At 33.9% G+C, this 12204-nt stretch overlaps 1 protein-coding gene and 1 non-coding gene across 2 annotated transcripts in view; both read left to right on the top strand.

Moving 5' to 3' along the window:
• NAALADL2 (N-acetylated alpha-linked acidic dipeptidase like 2) overlaps positions 1 to 12204 on the top strand; it is a 743119-nt gene that overhangs the window by 376542 nt on the left and 354373 nt on the right. Inside the window, exon 8 of the mRNA XM_004603291.2 lies at positions 8875 to 8967. Coding sequence (XP_004603348.2) covers positions 8875 to 8967 — 93 coding nt within the window. The remainder of the gene's footprint in view (positions 1 to 8874; positions 8968 to 12204) is intronic.
• Positions 9222 to 9439, top strand: LOC129402726 (small nucleolar RNA U3). The gene has a single exon (XR_008628785.1). It is a non-coding gene; the product is annotated as a small nucleolar RNA U3 (small nucleolar RNA).

Below are 12204 nucleotides of genomic sequence, written 5' to 3'. Positions count from 1 at the left end.
CATATATACATATATGTGTATATATACATATATATGTATATATATATTTTCTTTTTGGGTCACACCCAGCAATGCACAGGAGCTACTCCTGGCTTATGCACTCAGAAATTACACCTGGTGGTGCACAGGGGACCATATGGGATGCTGGGAATAGAACCCAGGTCAGTCTTTTGCAAGGCAAACACGCTACCCACTGTACTATTGCTTCAGCCTCTCTTACTATATTTTGATAATGATTATTTTCTCTCTTCTTTTTTGCTTTTTGGGTCACACCTGGCGATGCTTAGTGGTTACTACTGGTTCTGCACTAAGCAATTACGCCTGGTAGTGCTTGCAGGATTATATGTTATGCTGGGAATCAAACCCAGGTTGACCACATGCAAGGCACATGCCCTACCCGCTGTACTATTGCTCCAACCCCATGACTATTTCAACACTGAGAAGTGAAAAAAGGGGGTTAGCCAACTATGCCATGGCTAGTTCTAAGTAGGAAGGGACAAGTAGATTTATGAAATAGACTCTATAGATGGGCAGCCTGATAGCAGCTGTGACATTGTAACCAGCTAGAATGATAGAAAAAAAATTGACACAGGCTTTCTTTTACATAAACCAATGATTATTTATTAACAGTCACTTTGGCTAAACCCAAAATAAAACCCAAGAGTCAGGAACTTACAGTTGTAGTCCATAGACTCTAACTTCCTGGTTGATCAAGCAAATAAATGAAAAATATACAACACATATTTTAAACACATTAGTGATGCAAGATATTAGTCTGCTTATTTGATGATTTGTGAATTTTAGGATGTTATGGTAAAAAAATAGGGAAATGTCAAAATTTATTTGAATTTTTATTAAAAATTCCACTGTAGCAGGAGAACATGGTATTAGGAGCCCATTTGCAATCAGATGGTATCTATTGGCTTGGGAATTCTAGTTATTTTCCATCAGCACCCCTGGTTGATCACTGTGTATAGCAATCCAGCTGATAATTAATTTGAATGAGAACCTAAGTCTAGAACATACACTTCGAGTCAGTGATTTTGTTTCAGAAAATGTCTATTTCAGAAAAACAGACACTTGGCAATAGGGAAATCTCTCATGGAAAAATGAGCCTCGGAAAAACATCATGAATTATGGTAAAGACATCATGAGCAATGATGTAAGAGACTATGTTTTGTAGTTTATATTCATATGTTTATGAATATATGTAAATTATGAATTATGATTGAATAATGCCAATGCCAGTTGGCATTTTGGAAAGATGGTACTAAATTGCATAGTCTCAATTATCAAAAATTTTATTCTAAAGCAGATTCTCATTCTTGGGATACGGAAAATTTGAGATAAAAGCAAATGACTCAGATACATGAATACAGTTGAACTCAGAGAAATTCAATTAAAATTAGAAGTGTTCAGGAGACCAAGAAAAAAGCTTTGATATTGGACTTGAGATTAAGAGTTTGTAGCAATTGCTAATCTTCAAATATCTCTTGTAAACTGGGATAGTTGCTAGATACTGGGTGTATTGCAGGTTAAGTGGAGTGAAGTTTTTATTTGCTATTGGGAAGAATGAAGTCTGAGAATTAGTGGAATTTTAATAGCAACAGAAATGGAATACAGTGTTACTTCTGTACCATAATTTTTATAACAAATACATTTCTCTTAGTATAATGCGTTTAAGGGCTAGGGGGATGCAACTGTTTTCATGTTTCTTAGAACCGATATGCTTCACCCAATTTGAGTACAAATGACCTCTGAGTGGAATGCACTTTTGGTATTTTAAAACCTTTGAAACTTCACATATGAAATTTAAAGCTGATGTCAAACTTCTAAACATAAAATACAGAAAACATTTGGTAAATGTGAGCTATACATATCATTTTAGAGCAACAATACATATACAGACTGACTTTTTAAATAATAAACTACATCTAAATGTTTTGCAGGATTTTTGAATTTCAAAAGAAATGTTTTACAGTGAAATAAACTAAAACTTACTGAAAAGTCTAATAATACAAATAAAGTTACCAACCATCCAATGACATATTTGTTTAAATTATCACATCTGCATTTCCCCATAAATAATTACATTTTCTGCCACAAATATTATAGGTATCACACTGAATAATTAAACATTAATACATTGTTATCATGCACTAAAGAGAAGCCATTCATTTTTTTTGGTCCACCATTCTCCTAGTACTGTATGTAATGAATAATTTCAGAAAGTTTCCTATACTACAAGGAGACAAGTCTCCTATGTCATCCTAGAACAGTTGTTTTTTTACATTTCTTGCTTTAATCACCTTTAATCACCTTGAGTCTTACATGCCAAGTATCTTAAGACTATCCCTTAATTTGTGTCTTTGTTGTTTTTGCATTATTTAATACTTTCACCAGGTTTTACAATATTATTACAGAAGACTGTTTTTTACATTGGTCATTTCAGTGTTTCTTATTTCTGATGATAGTAACATTGGTCACTTATAATGCTTGTGTCTCCACACATAAGTTAGTCTTTTAAATAAAAAATAAGCATTTGAATGCATGCAAACATCCTGGTACCAGTCCCTCCTACCTATGATCTTTTGAATCTTTGTGCTCTTTTTTTCAATGAATTATTACCAAGATAAGATTAATACTGAGCTTCCAAATATGCCATATATTCCACTTTAACTGCAGAGAAGAATTTTATTTTCATATTAGGTTATGCATTTATTTATATCTAAAATGTCATTTTACTGAACAATTAGCATTTATATCCATAATTTATTTCATTATTTATGATGCAACTACTTTTTCTGTGTGTGTTTTGTTTTGAGTGCACCCCTAGTCGTGCTCAGAGCTTACTGCTGGTGCTGTGTTCAGGAATTGCCCCCTGTGAATCTGGTGCCAGAAATCAATCATGACCAGCTACCTGAAATACAAACACTCTTCTCATGCAGGTTAATTTTATTTCACAGATCTGCCCATAATAAAAAGTTTACCTTGGTTCCATACCATCATTAATCTTTTAAGTAATTCCATAGATTCCAACACAAAAAGAGGTACTGTTTTATTTTAACTTTTCATACCTCAAACTTACTGTTTTTCATTTATTTAAAGAGTTCTGTTTCTTTGAACTAGATGTTCACTATTGGAGTGTTGTTTCTTCTTTTGCATCCCTCTTATTAACACAAATAGAAAAACATAGCATAATTTCAAATTATGTTTTAATGGATTAAATTTAAGAAAGTATGCACACATATTACATGTATTTTATACATGTCTATATTATTGGACTGGAGCAATAATAGAGCTGTTCTGGCACAGTGGTAGGACATTTGCCTTGCACGCAGCTGACCCGGTTTGAGTCCTCTGTCCCTCTCAGAGAGCCCAGCAAGCTACCCGTGGAGTATTAGATATGCCCAAAACAGTAACAACAAGTCTCACAATGGAGATGTTACTGGTGCCTGCTCAAGCAAATCGATGAACAATGGGATGACAGTGCTACAGTGCTATAGTCTATATTATGCATATAAGATATAGCACTGTCCTACCATTGTTCATTGATTTTCTTGATACATTGATATTAATATTTCTCATTTTTAGTATTTCCATGTGAATAAAATACTCATTAACTGTGAAGTTTTCTTATTTGTTTATAAGAAAGCACTAGATTCCTTGCATATAATCAGTTCATTCTATTACCCCATTATCCACAGGAGTGCCATTTTCATCATTTAATTCTTTCTCAGACAGTCCAGTATGCACTGCTGCCTATGTCCTATACTTCCTCTCCCAAGTGAAGCCCCAACACCATCTGTTGTTCATCACATTAGCAATGCTCTTTCAATCATTATTAATGGTTGCACTATTTCCCCCAAAAGCTGCTTGCCTTCATTTTTAGGCTGTCCTGCTTATGCCTATGTATACTTGGGTCCTCATATGCTGTGCTACATCATTCTAAGATATTTGGATTCATTTCTTATCTTTATACTTTTACCACTTTTCTGAGTCCTCATGGGATTATGCTGGAGATTTTGAATAGCTGTGGCTGAAAATGATTAATAATGCTTTAATATGACTCATGTAGGGAGAGGAAGGAAGGGCTTGGGAATTCAAAGTTTGGAATCTGAAAAATACCTACTATTTCTATCTTTTCATTGTACTTTTGTACTTATTTCCATTATCCTTTTTCTGTAATTCCCTGGGAGGAGGGGGGAATTGTCATTCTAACTAACTCTTGAATCTATTTTATAAATGACCATTTCTATCTACTTAGGGGGTTATTTCTTCCAAATTTTCTTTATCTATCACTATAATTTTCCTTTTAAAAACAGTATGTTCTTATTATATATGCAGCTGCTTCTCTTCTGGAGTTTAATTATAATGCTTGAATAAAATTTCATGTGCCATTTATTTCAGTGTTTATTTTGGGTGGCACATATGTTTGTTGTGTTCAATTTCTTTTACATGATTTTGGCTCACATATACAGACCTATATATCTTTCTCTAGACATCTTAGTAATTTTTAATTTTGAGAATAGGTCCAAAGATGTTAAGTCAGTGCCCAGTTCTTATCTGTTTGAGCTGTATATTAATAGAGAGTCAATGATATTATGAAACTTTTATTTTACTTAAATTTACCAAGTAGCATTCACTTTCAGAGTTATAAATCTCAGTAGTAGGAGAAAACAATCCCACCCTAGATTTTGGTAGAGAGAAATAAGTGTTCAGGGTAGAAAGTATATCTAAATCTTTTTCACAAAAGTATTTAATTACATAAGATAAAAAAAATCATGCCTTATCAATTTATTAACATATTATTATTTTCCTGTGAACACAAAATTTGATTACATATATATGTATCTTTGTATTCTATACTTATTGCTTACATATTATACATGCTCCTAAATTTCAGATTTATTATATAATTTTATAAAAAATATAACAAGTTGATAATTATAAAATTGCTAGTATAATTGCTAACCACAAAATAAGACTTTTTGACAGATATCAAAATTTAAAATATATACATAAATTTAAAAAGTTGTGCTTAAACAATTTTTAGGCATAAAAGTGGGCTGGAGAGATCGCACAGCAGGTAGGGCATTTGCCTTGCACATGGCTGACTTGGGTTCGATTCCTGTACCCCTCTCAGAGAGCCTGGCAAGCTACCAAGAGTATCTTGCCCACATGGCAGAGCCTGGCAAGCTACCCATGGTGTATTCAATATGTCAAAAACAGTAACAACAAATCTTATAATGGAGACATTACTGGAGCCCACTCGATCAAATCGATGAGCAATGAGATGACAGTGATACAGTGATATGGTGAAAATTAATATACATATATGCATATATATGAAATGTTGTACCCATATATTAAATAATGCACACTATTCATATGAACCATTACTTTTCTTAATTATAGGCACCATTATTTATAATATTATTATTAATAGGATTTCATGTATGCAATGTTCATACATTTACCAGAATCTTTACTTCCCTTTATCTTTGTATCAACATTCCACTCTTTATCCCATACAGTACTGTGGTCAGGTCATTCTGTAGGCCAGCTCTCAGATTCTGTTATTTTTATCTATTTCTTATTTTTTATGTTTCTTTTTATCCCACATATGAGAAAGTATTCTGTATCTGTTCTTTTCCTTCTAACTAAATTCACTCAGCATGATAATCTCAGTATGATGCTCTCATGAATTAAATTATAATTGAATACTCTCATGAATTCTCGGGAAATTTGTTACAAAACACGTAAGTTTCTTAAGATGATTGAAAAAGTAAAAATATGGAGATAAAGTTAAAATATAAGTTATTTCCAGGAGCTCAAAACAAAGAGATGGAACAGCAGAGAAATTTTAGGACAAAAAGACTTCTCTGTGTGAAATTTAGATATATTATTTTGCATTTGTCAAAATCCATAAAATGTGTCACATACAAAAGAAACCCCTAATAGAAATCATAGAAATACCCTAAATATAGCATATATTACTTTCTTTAAAATTAACAAGGGGTCCAGAGAGATATTAATATAAGGCACTTGCCTTTCAAGTGGCTGGTTCAATTTTTGGCACCCCCTGTCATCCTTCAGACTAAACAGGAATGATTCTTGAATGGAGAGCCAGGATCCTAAGCTAAACACAGCTAGCTCTAGGTGTGCCCTCACCCCAATCCTTCAAAAAAAGATTAACAAGACTATATAGCACCTAAAATAAAACCCAATATTCAGGTTTATTTGTTTTGTTGGTGCCCTGGGAGAAGCTGGTTTTGCTCAGGGCTTATTGCTGGTCCAGCCCTCAGGATCACTCCTGGAAGTAATCAGAGGGTCATAAGGTCCATGTGGGCCATATGGGATCAAACCCTAGGTTGGCCGCATGCAAGCAAGCACGGAACTTGCTGTACTAGCTCTCAGCCCCTGCAATACACAAGTTTTCAACAAATTTCCTTTTATTATATGTGACGTGCAGGCATTCCCACAGAACTTATTTACTCCTAGTTTTAATTTTCAAAGAAACATAATTCTTTTCATCTTTTTAATCTTTGTATATTGCAAAGAAAAAAAAAGAACTGATGACTCAAAACATTTTTTTTCTAGCAGTGATGAGTGGCATTTGGAAGTTTGTCAGCATGACAAGGTTGTTTTGCATTAGCTACTTTCTGCTTACCACCTCCTTCCTCAACACGACCATCTATGTTGCATTGGCTTCTCTGACAGCCCACTCACACTCCCGAGTCTTCCTCAACTACAGGATTTAAAGGGGAGAGGGTGGGGGAGGGGAATGGGAGGAATGCTGGTACCATTGGTGGTAGAAAATGGGCACTGGTGAAGGGATGGGCGCTCGGTCATTGTATGACTGAAACGTAAGCATGAAAACCTGTAAGTCTGTAACTTTGTCTCACGGTGATTCACTAATAAAATTTAAAAAATAAATAAATGACTAAATAAAACTAAGAGTACAAACACCATTAGTCCAGAATTCTGAGTTTTAGGGGCCAGAGATAAAGTACAGTGGGTAAGTGTGCCTTGCACATAGACAACCAGGGTTCAATCCAAGCACCCATATGGTGCCCCTAGTTTGCCAGGAGTGTGCCAAAATGTCACATTAACTTCCCAGAAACTCCAATTCTCAGAGCATTATGCACCCTGGATAACTATATTTTTCTTTAAGATACTTAAGGTGAAGACTTCAGATACCTAGTCCTTAAGATGAAAGAAAAGAATGGTTGAATATGTGGTTCAGTAGAAGAGCACATGCATGCCTTTGTGTGTGCGATGCCCTGGATTTGGTCCTCAACACTAAATTTGAAAAACAAGCAAATAAATAACAGGTTTTGAAGTCAGACATTCAATTCCAAGAGCTCAACTCTGGTGAGAGTGTAGGAGTATTTTCTAAATTCCAAAAAACTTTTCTTACAAAACTCTTCCTTCATATTAAACATATATATACATATGTTTATATTTATACATATATGTATATGCATATATATGTATACATCAAGCCACCAGAATAAAACTTGATTCAGGTAAGAATCATCAATCACTCTATCACTGTATCACTGTCATCCTGTTGCTCATCAATTTGCTCAAGTAGGCACCAGTAATGTCTTCATTCTGAAACTTGTTGTTACTGTTTTTGGCATATTGAATGTGCCACGGGTAGCTTGCCAGGCTCTGGTGTGTGGGCAAGATACTCTTGGTAGCTTGCTGGGCTCTCCGAGAGAGGTGAAGGAATCGAACCCGGGTCAGCCACGAGCAAGACGAACACTCTACCCGCTGTGCTATCACTCAAGCCCAAAAATCAATAGATGATAAAACTAATAGGTAAAAGTTTGAATAATAGGATAATAGCCTCAGAATTCCTCCCCATAAAAATAACTTTATAGATATAAAAGAAAAAATAGGGGATCAGAGAGAGAGGTCAAAGAACTGAGCATACGCTGTAGACCCGGGTTTGATTCCCAGCATCCCATATGGTCCCCAGAGCACTGCCAGGAGTAACTCCCGAGTGCAAAGCCAGGAGGTAACCCTTGTGCATTGCCAGGTGTGACCCAAAAAGAAAAAAAAAAGCCTGATTTCAATTCCTGAGCCCTCCAGGAGAAACCCTGGACCACTTAGCTGGGATCAGCACCTAAGCACTGCCAGGTGTGTGCTTACCCACCAAACATAAGAAAAAGAAAATGAAAAACAGCAAAAATAAATAAATAAATAAACAAATAAATACATAAATAAATAAATAAATAATAAATAAATAAAAAATTAAAAGCCATCATCAGAACACTTCCATCTCTGAATTCCCTCATGATTGGCCTAATTTTCCTCTTTGCCATCTATTTTCTTAAATACCAGAGGAACCCAAGAAGTCAGCACAACAGAAAGACCTACATAAGAGTGGAAACGGAGACTTCTATATTTTTAAACTAAGTACAGCTTTAAGACTCTTAATTCCTTTTATAATATCTAATTCTTTACAGTTTTCAATGTGAGAACATAATGATGAGTCATAAAGGAAAAGTTTAATTATGATCCACATGCTCTTTTTCTAAAGTTAAAACGTGCTCAAAATTCTCTGGAAATATTTTTCTTTAAAAAATGAGTTGCCTGTATCTCCCTTAAGACCTTCTTTTTTGGACTCTCATAAAATTGAATAGTATCTCAGTGAAATTTAGAATTCTAACTTTGGGGTTTTCTGAGGCTAGCAATTTTGTCTTAGTTATCATTAAATAGCCTGGGATTAAAATAGTGAGTATTTAGTAATGGTAAAATCAAATTTTGGATTACATAAACATAATAGTTTAGAATTGTTTTGCTGATATTGGATCAATGCATTTTAAAACAATCTTTAAATAACATGCTTATTTTTTTCAGAAAAAATAATTATCAACATTCAAATTCAAACAATTTCAACATTCAAAACTGTTACTAATGTTGTTGGATATTTAAAGGGTCTGACATATCCAGGTAAGTAGGGTAAAATATTCATAGCCTACAATTTTCATGATATATTACTGACATCTCTAATCTATACCTTATATAAAACATCTAAAAGAAATATCTTGTAATAGATCAATTGCAATGCTCAGCATATATGTAGATATTTGTAACTAGTTTCTTTGAGTTTACAACTTACTAAATAGCAGATCAGTCAGAATGAGGCAAAAAGTCATTCCTTATTCACTTGCTTACCAAACTGCTTCAAAAATAAATCATAATTAAAGACTATACTTTCAGGGATGAATTCTGTAGTTCATTACTATAGAAGTTTTTCCGATCATGTAGAGCACTTGAAGGTGCACATGTAGAGAAGCCAGAGCTTTCTCTTCTGAGATGAAGCCGGTTTTAAGAATTGCTTTTGCAACTAACTGCCTTTTACCATTGATGATCATTCTCTTCCATTGGAAGAGGAAGAGGAAGAAAATGCAGTGCAAATGGTTTTGTGAAAAAAATTAAACATAAAAATTAATAAATCAGAATAAATGATATATAGTGGGAGGGAAACAAGAAATCAGCATTTATATTTGGAAAACTTGTTTGTGCCTGATGGAATATAGGTACAAAAAGCAATGTTTTCTCTTATTCTTTTAGTTCTTTATCACATCACTTAGATTTTTAAAATTTTTTATCACAGATATTTTTTAAAGGAAAGTATTTATCTACCTGTTTAAACAGGTAGATAAATAAATTTATCTATCAATCCAAATATGGGCTGGAGGATAGCACAGTGGGTAGGGCGTTTGCCTTCCACGCAGCTGACCCGAGTTCAATTCTTCTGTCACTCTTGGAAAGTCAGGCAAGCTACCGACAGTATCCCACCAGCATAATTTATCACTGTTTATGGTGTCATATCTCTAACTTTCAGTTCATTAGAATGGACTGAACATTTACATGACTTGAGGTTTGATAATAATCCCTTGACCAAATACTAAATAATTGTATACCTTGTAAATTATGTTACAGGGTACCAAAAGTAAAAATAACTGGCATATAAATTAAGACACTAAGAACAACACAACCAAGCACATTGTAACAATTAATCATGAATTATTCTCTGAAGTACTTGTTATATATACACTGTGGAGCCGCAACAGTCTTTATTAGTCTTTATTATCATTTCTGCTGATTTTGTTGGAACATTTATTTACGCTCTCAATGGAGAATTATTCAACATACCCTATCTATGCTAACTCAGGATTTTGAGATAACGTTTTTCATTCCCCCAGTTTTTTTTTTTTCCGCTCACTCTGACAAAATTCATGAAAGGTATTCTGATTTTTTTTTCTGATTTCTTTACAGAGCAGAGTTGTAAAACCCATTTTCATAGCTTTTCTAAAAACAAGATATAAATGAATCTCAACAATGTGACTGTTGCAGTTTTTTCATTTCAACAACTTTCCATCATAAAGATCTTTAACTGACACAGTAAAAATATTTAATATCAATGCTGTACACGCAAGTTTTCATTGAAAGAAATTTTTATTGAAAATTCAACTTAGGCTAAAGGATCTTTCCTTATCAAATGTCTACTTTGAAGAGAACCAATTTTAATATCAATTATGCAAAAATATTTATAATTTTATACGTGACATTTGTTAAATTTTATTTATTCATCAAATAAACAAAATTGTGCCTTTTATTCACATAATTTCTTTTTTTAATGACTGAAACTCTGAAATCATAAATTGGTGTTTAATTTTTCAGATTAGTTCTTGTAGAGTACAGACAGAACTCTCTGAAAGATAAATGAATAAAATCTAGATTTTCAGCATTTGTAAATATGTATATATACTGTGAATTAAATTTGATAAAATATTAATAAATTAATTCTTTGTGCCAATTTTGTAATGGAAAACTAACATAGCATCACACAATGATTTCCCCCAGCAAATCTATGCCATAAAGTTATGGGGTGACTCACTCTACGCATGTAAAGTATTTAATAGGTACCTAATAAACACTGGTAGTACTTATTAGGTATCAAGTATTGTGAGAGATTGACAAATAGTAGCTCACTGAAAATTCAAAGGAACAGAATCATGCATGACTTTTATTTCTATTTTATGGTTGAAGAAATTAAGACACAACCCTATACATTTTGTAATCAAATTGTGAGATATTTAATATCTGTCACTGTCATCCCGTTGCTCATCGATTTGTTCGAATGGGCACCAGTAGCGTCTCTCATTGAGAGACTTAATATAATGACAATAAAGAAATTATTTAACAACAATGTTGGGGACTGGCCCTGGCGCCCCCTGCCCCAGTCCTCTGTAAAGAGGACAGGCAGGGGAGAACTTGGCGTGAGGGAGCATCATGCCCTGGCGGCTAACCCCGTTAAGTGGGGCGAAACTCTTGGCCAGGCTAGAAACCACATCTTCATTCCTCTGCTAGGAAGAACAAAGCACTGCTCGAGTTAGCACCTGCATAAAAGAACAGCAGACAGAAACACTTGTTCAATTTGTAACTTCTGGCTGTTTCATGGATTGTTTACTGCATATACTATATTTACCCTGAGCTTTGCAAGTTACTGTATGTTTGCAAGTTGCTGTATGTTTCGTACAGTCCTCCCTACCCTGTCTTTGAAGCTCTCCTCCCGCTCTCGGACTGATGTTGGACTAGTTGCGCAGGTCACACAAGTAGAGCCCGAACAGGAGCCTGGGCCAGTCCCCAATACAATGAGAGATGAAACTACTTAGTTACACAAATTTGACTCTGTATGACAAGATTCATGATCATCAAAATGAGATGATATTTTTAAAAAACTATGTTTAATTGTCCTTTTTATTGACAGTGGATGATACCATGCATTGAACATGCCACATTCCTTTGTTTTGGAGAGCTACTCATAGCATGTCTAATATAATTTGTGTGATTGATTAAATATGTGAAAATTTGTAAAGTAGATAAATGACATTTGATGCTTTTTTTAGATAGAGAAGGGTTAAAACTCTAAATTGAAACGTTATAATTCCCTAAATATTTCATTTTTAGCAAAATTCATATGTGATTGCTACTTTTTAAATATTTACCTCTACTGAAAACTTCTCTCCATTCATATTAGTAGTTCATTACTATTTACAGGCCATGCATACATTGTTTACAAGACATTTTCACTATGATTTTGAAAAAAGTTAGATAAGTGTTTCATTGTGGCATATTTGTATATTGCATTAATTAATATGCATCTTACAAAAGACAGTA

The sequence above is a fragment of the Sorex araneus genome, chromosome 2 (genome assembly GCF_027595985.1).
Source record: "Sorex araneus isolate mSorAra2 chromosome 2, mSorAra2.pri, whole genome shotgun sequence".
Taxonomy (NCBI): Eukaryota; Metazoa; Chordata; class Mammalia; order Eulipotyphla; family Soricidae; genus Sorex; species Sorex araneus.
The sequence above is the reverse complement of the archived record's forward strand: the minus strand, read 5'-3'. Positions and strand labels throughout refer to the sequence as shown.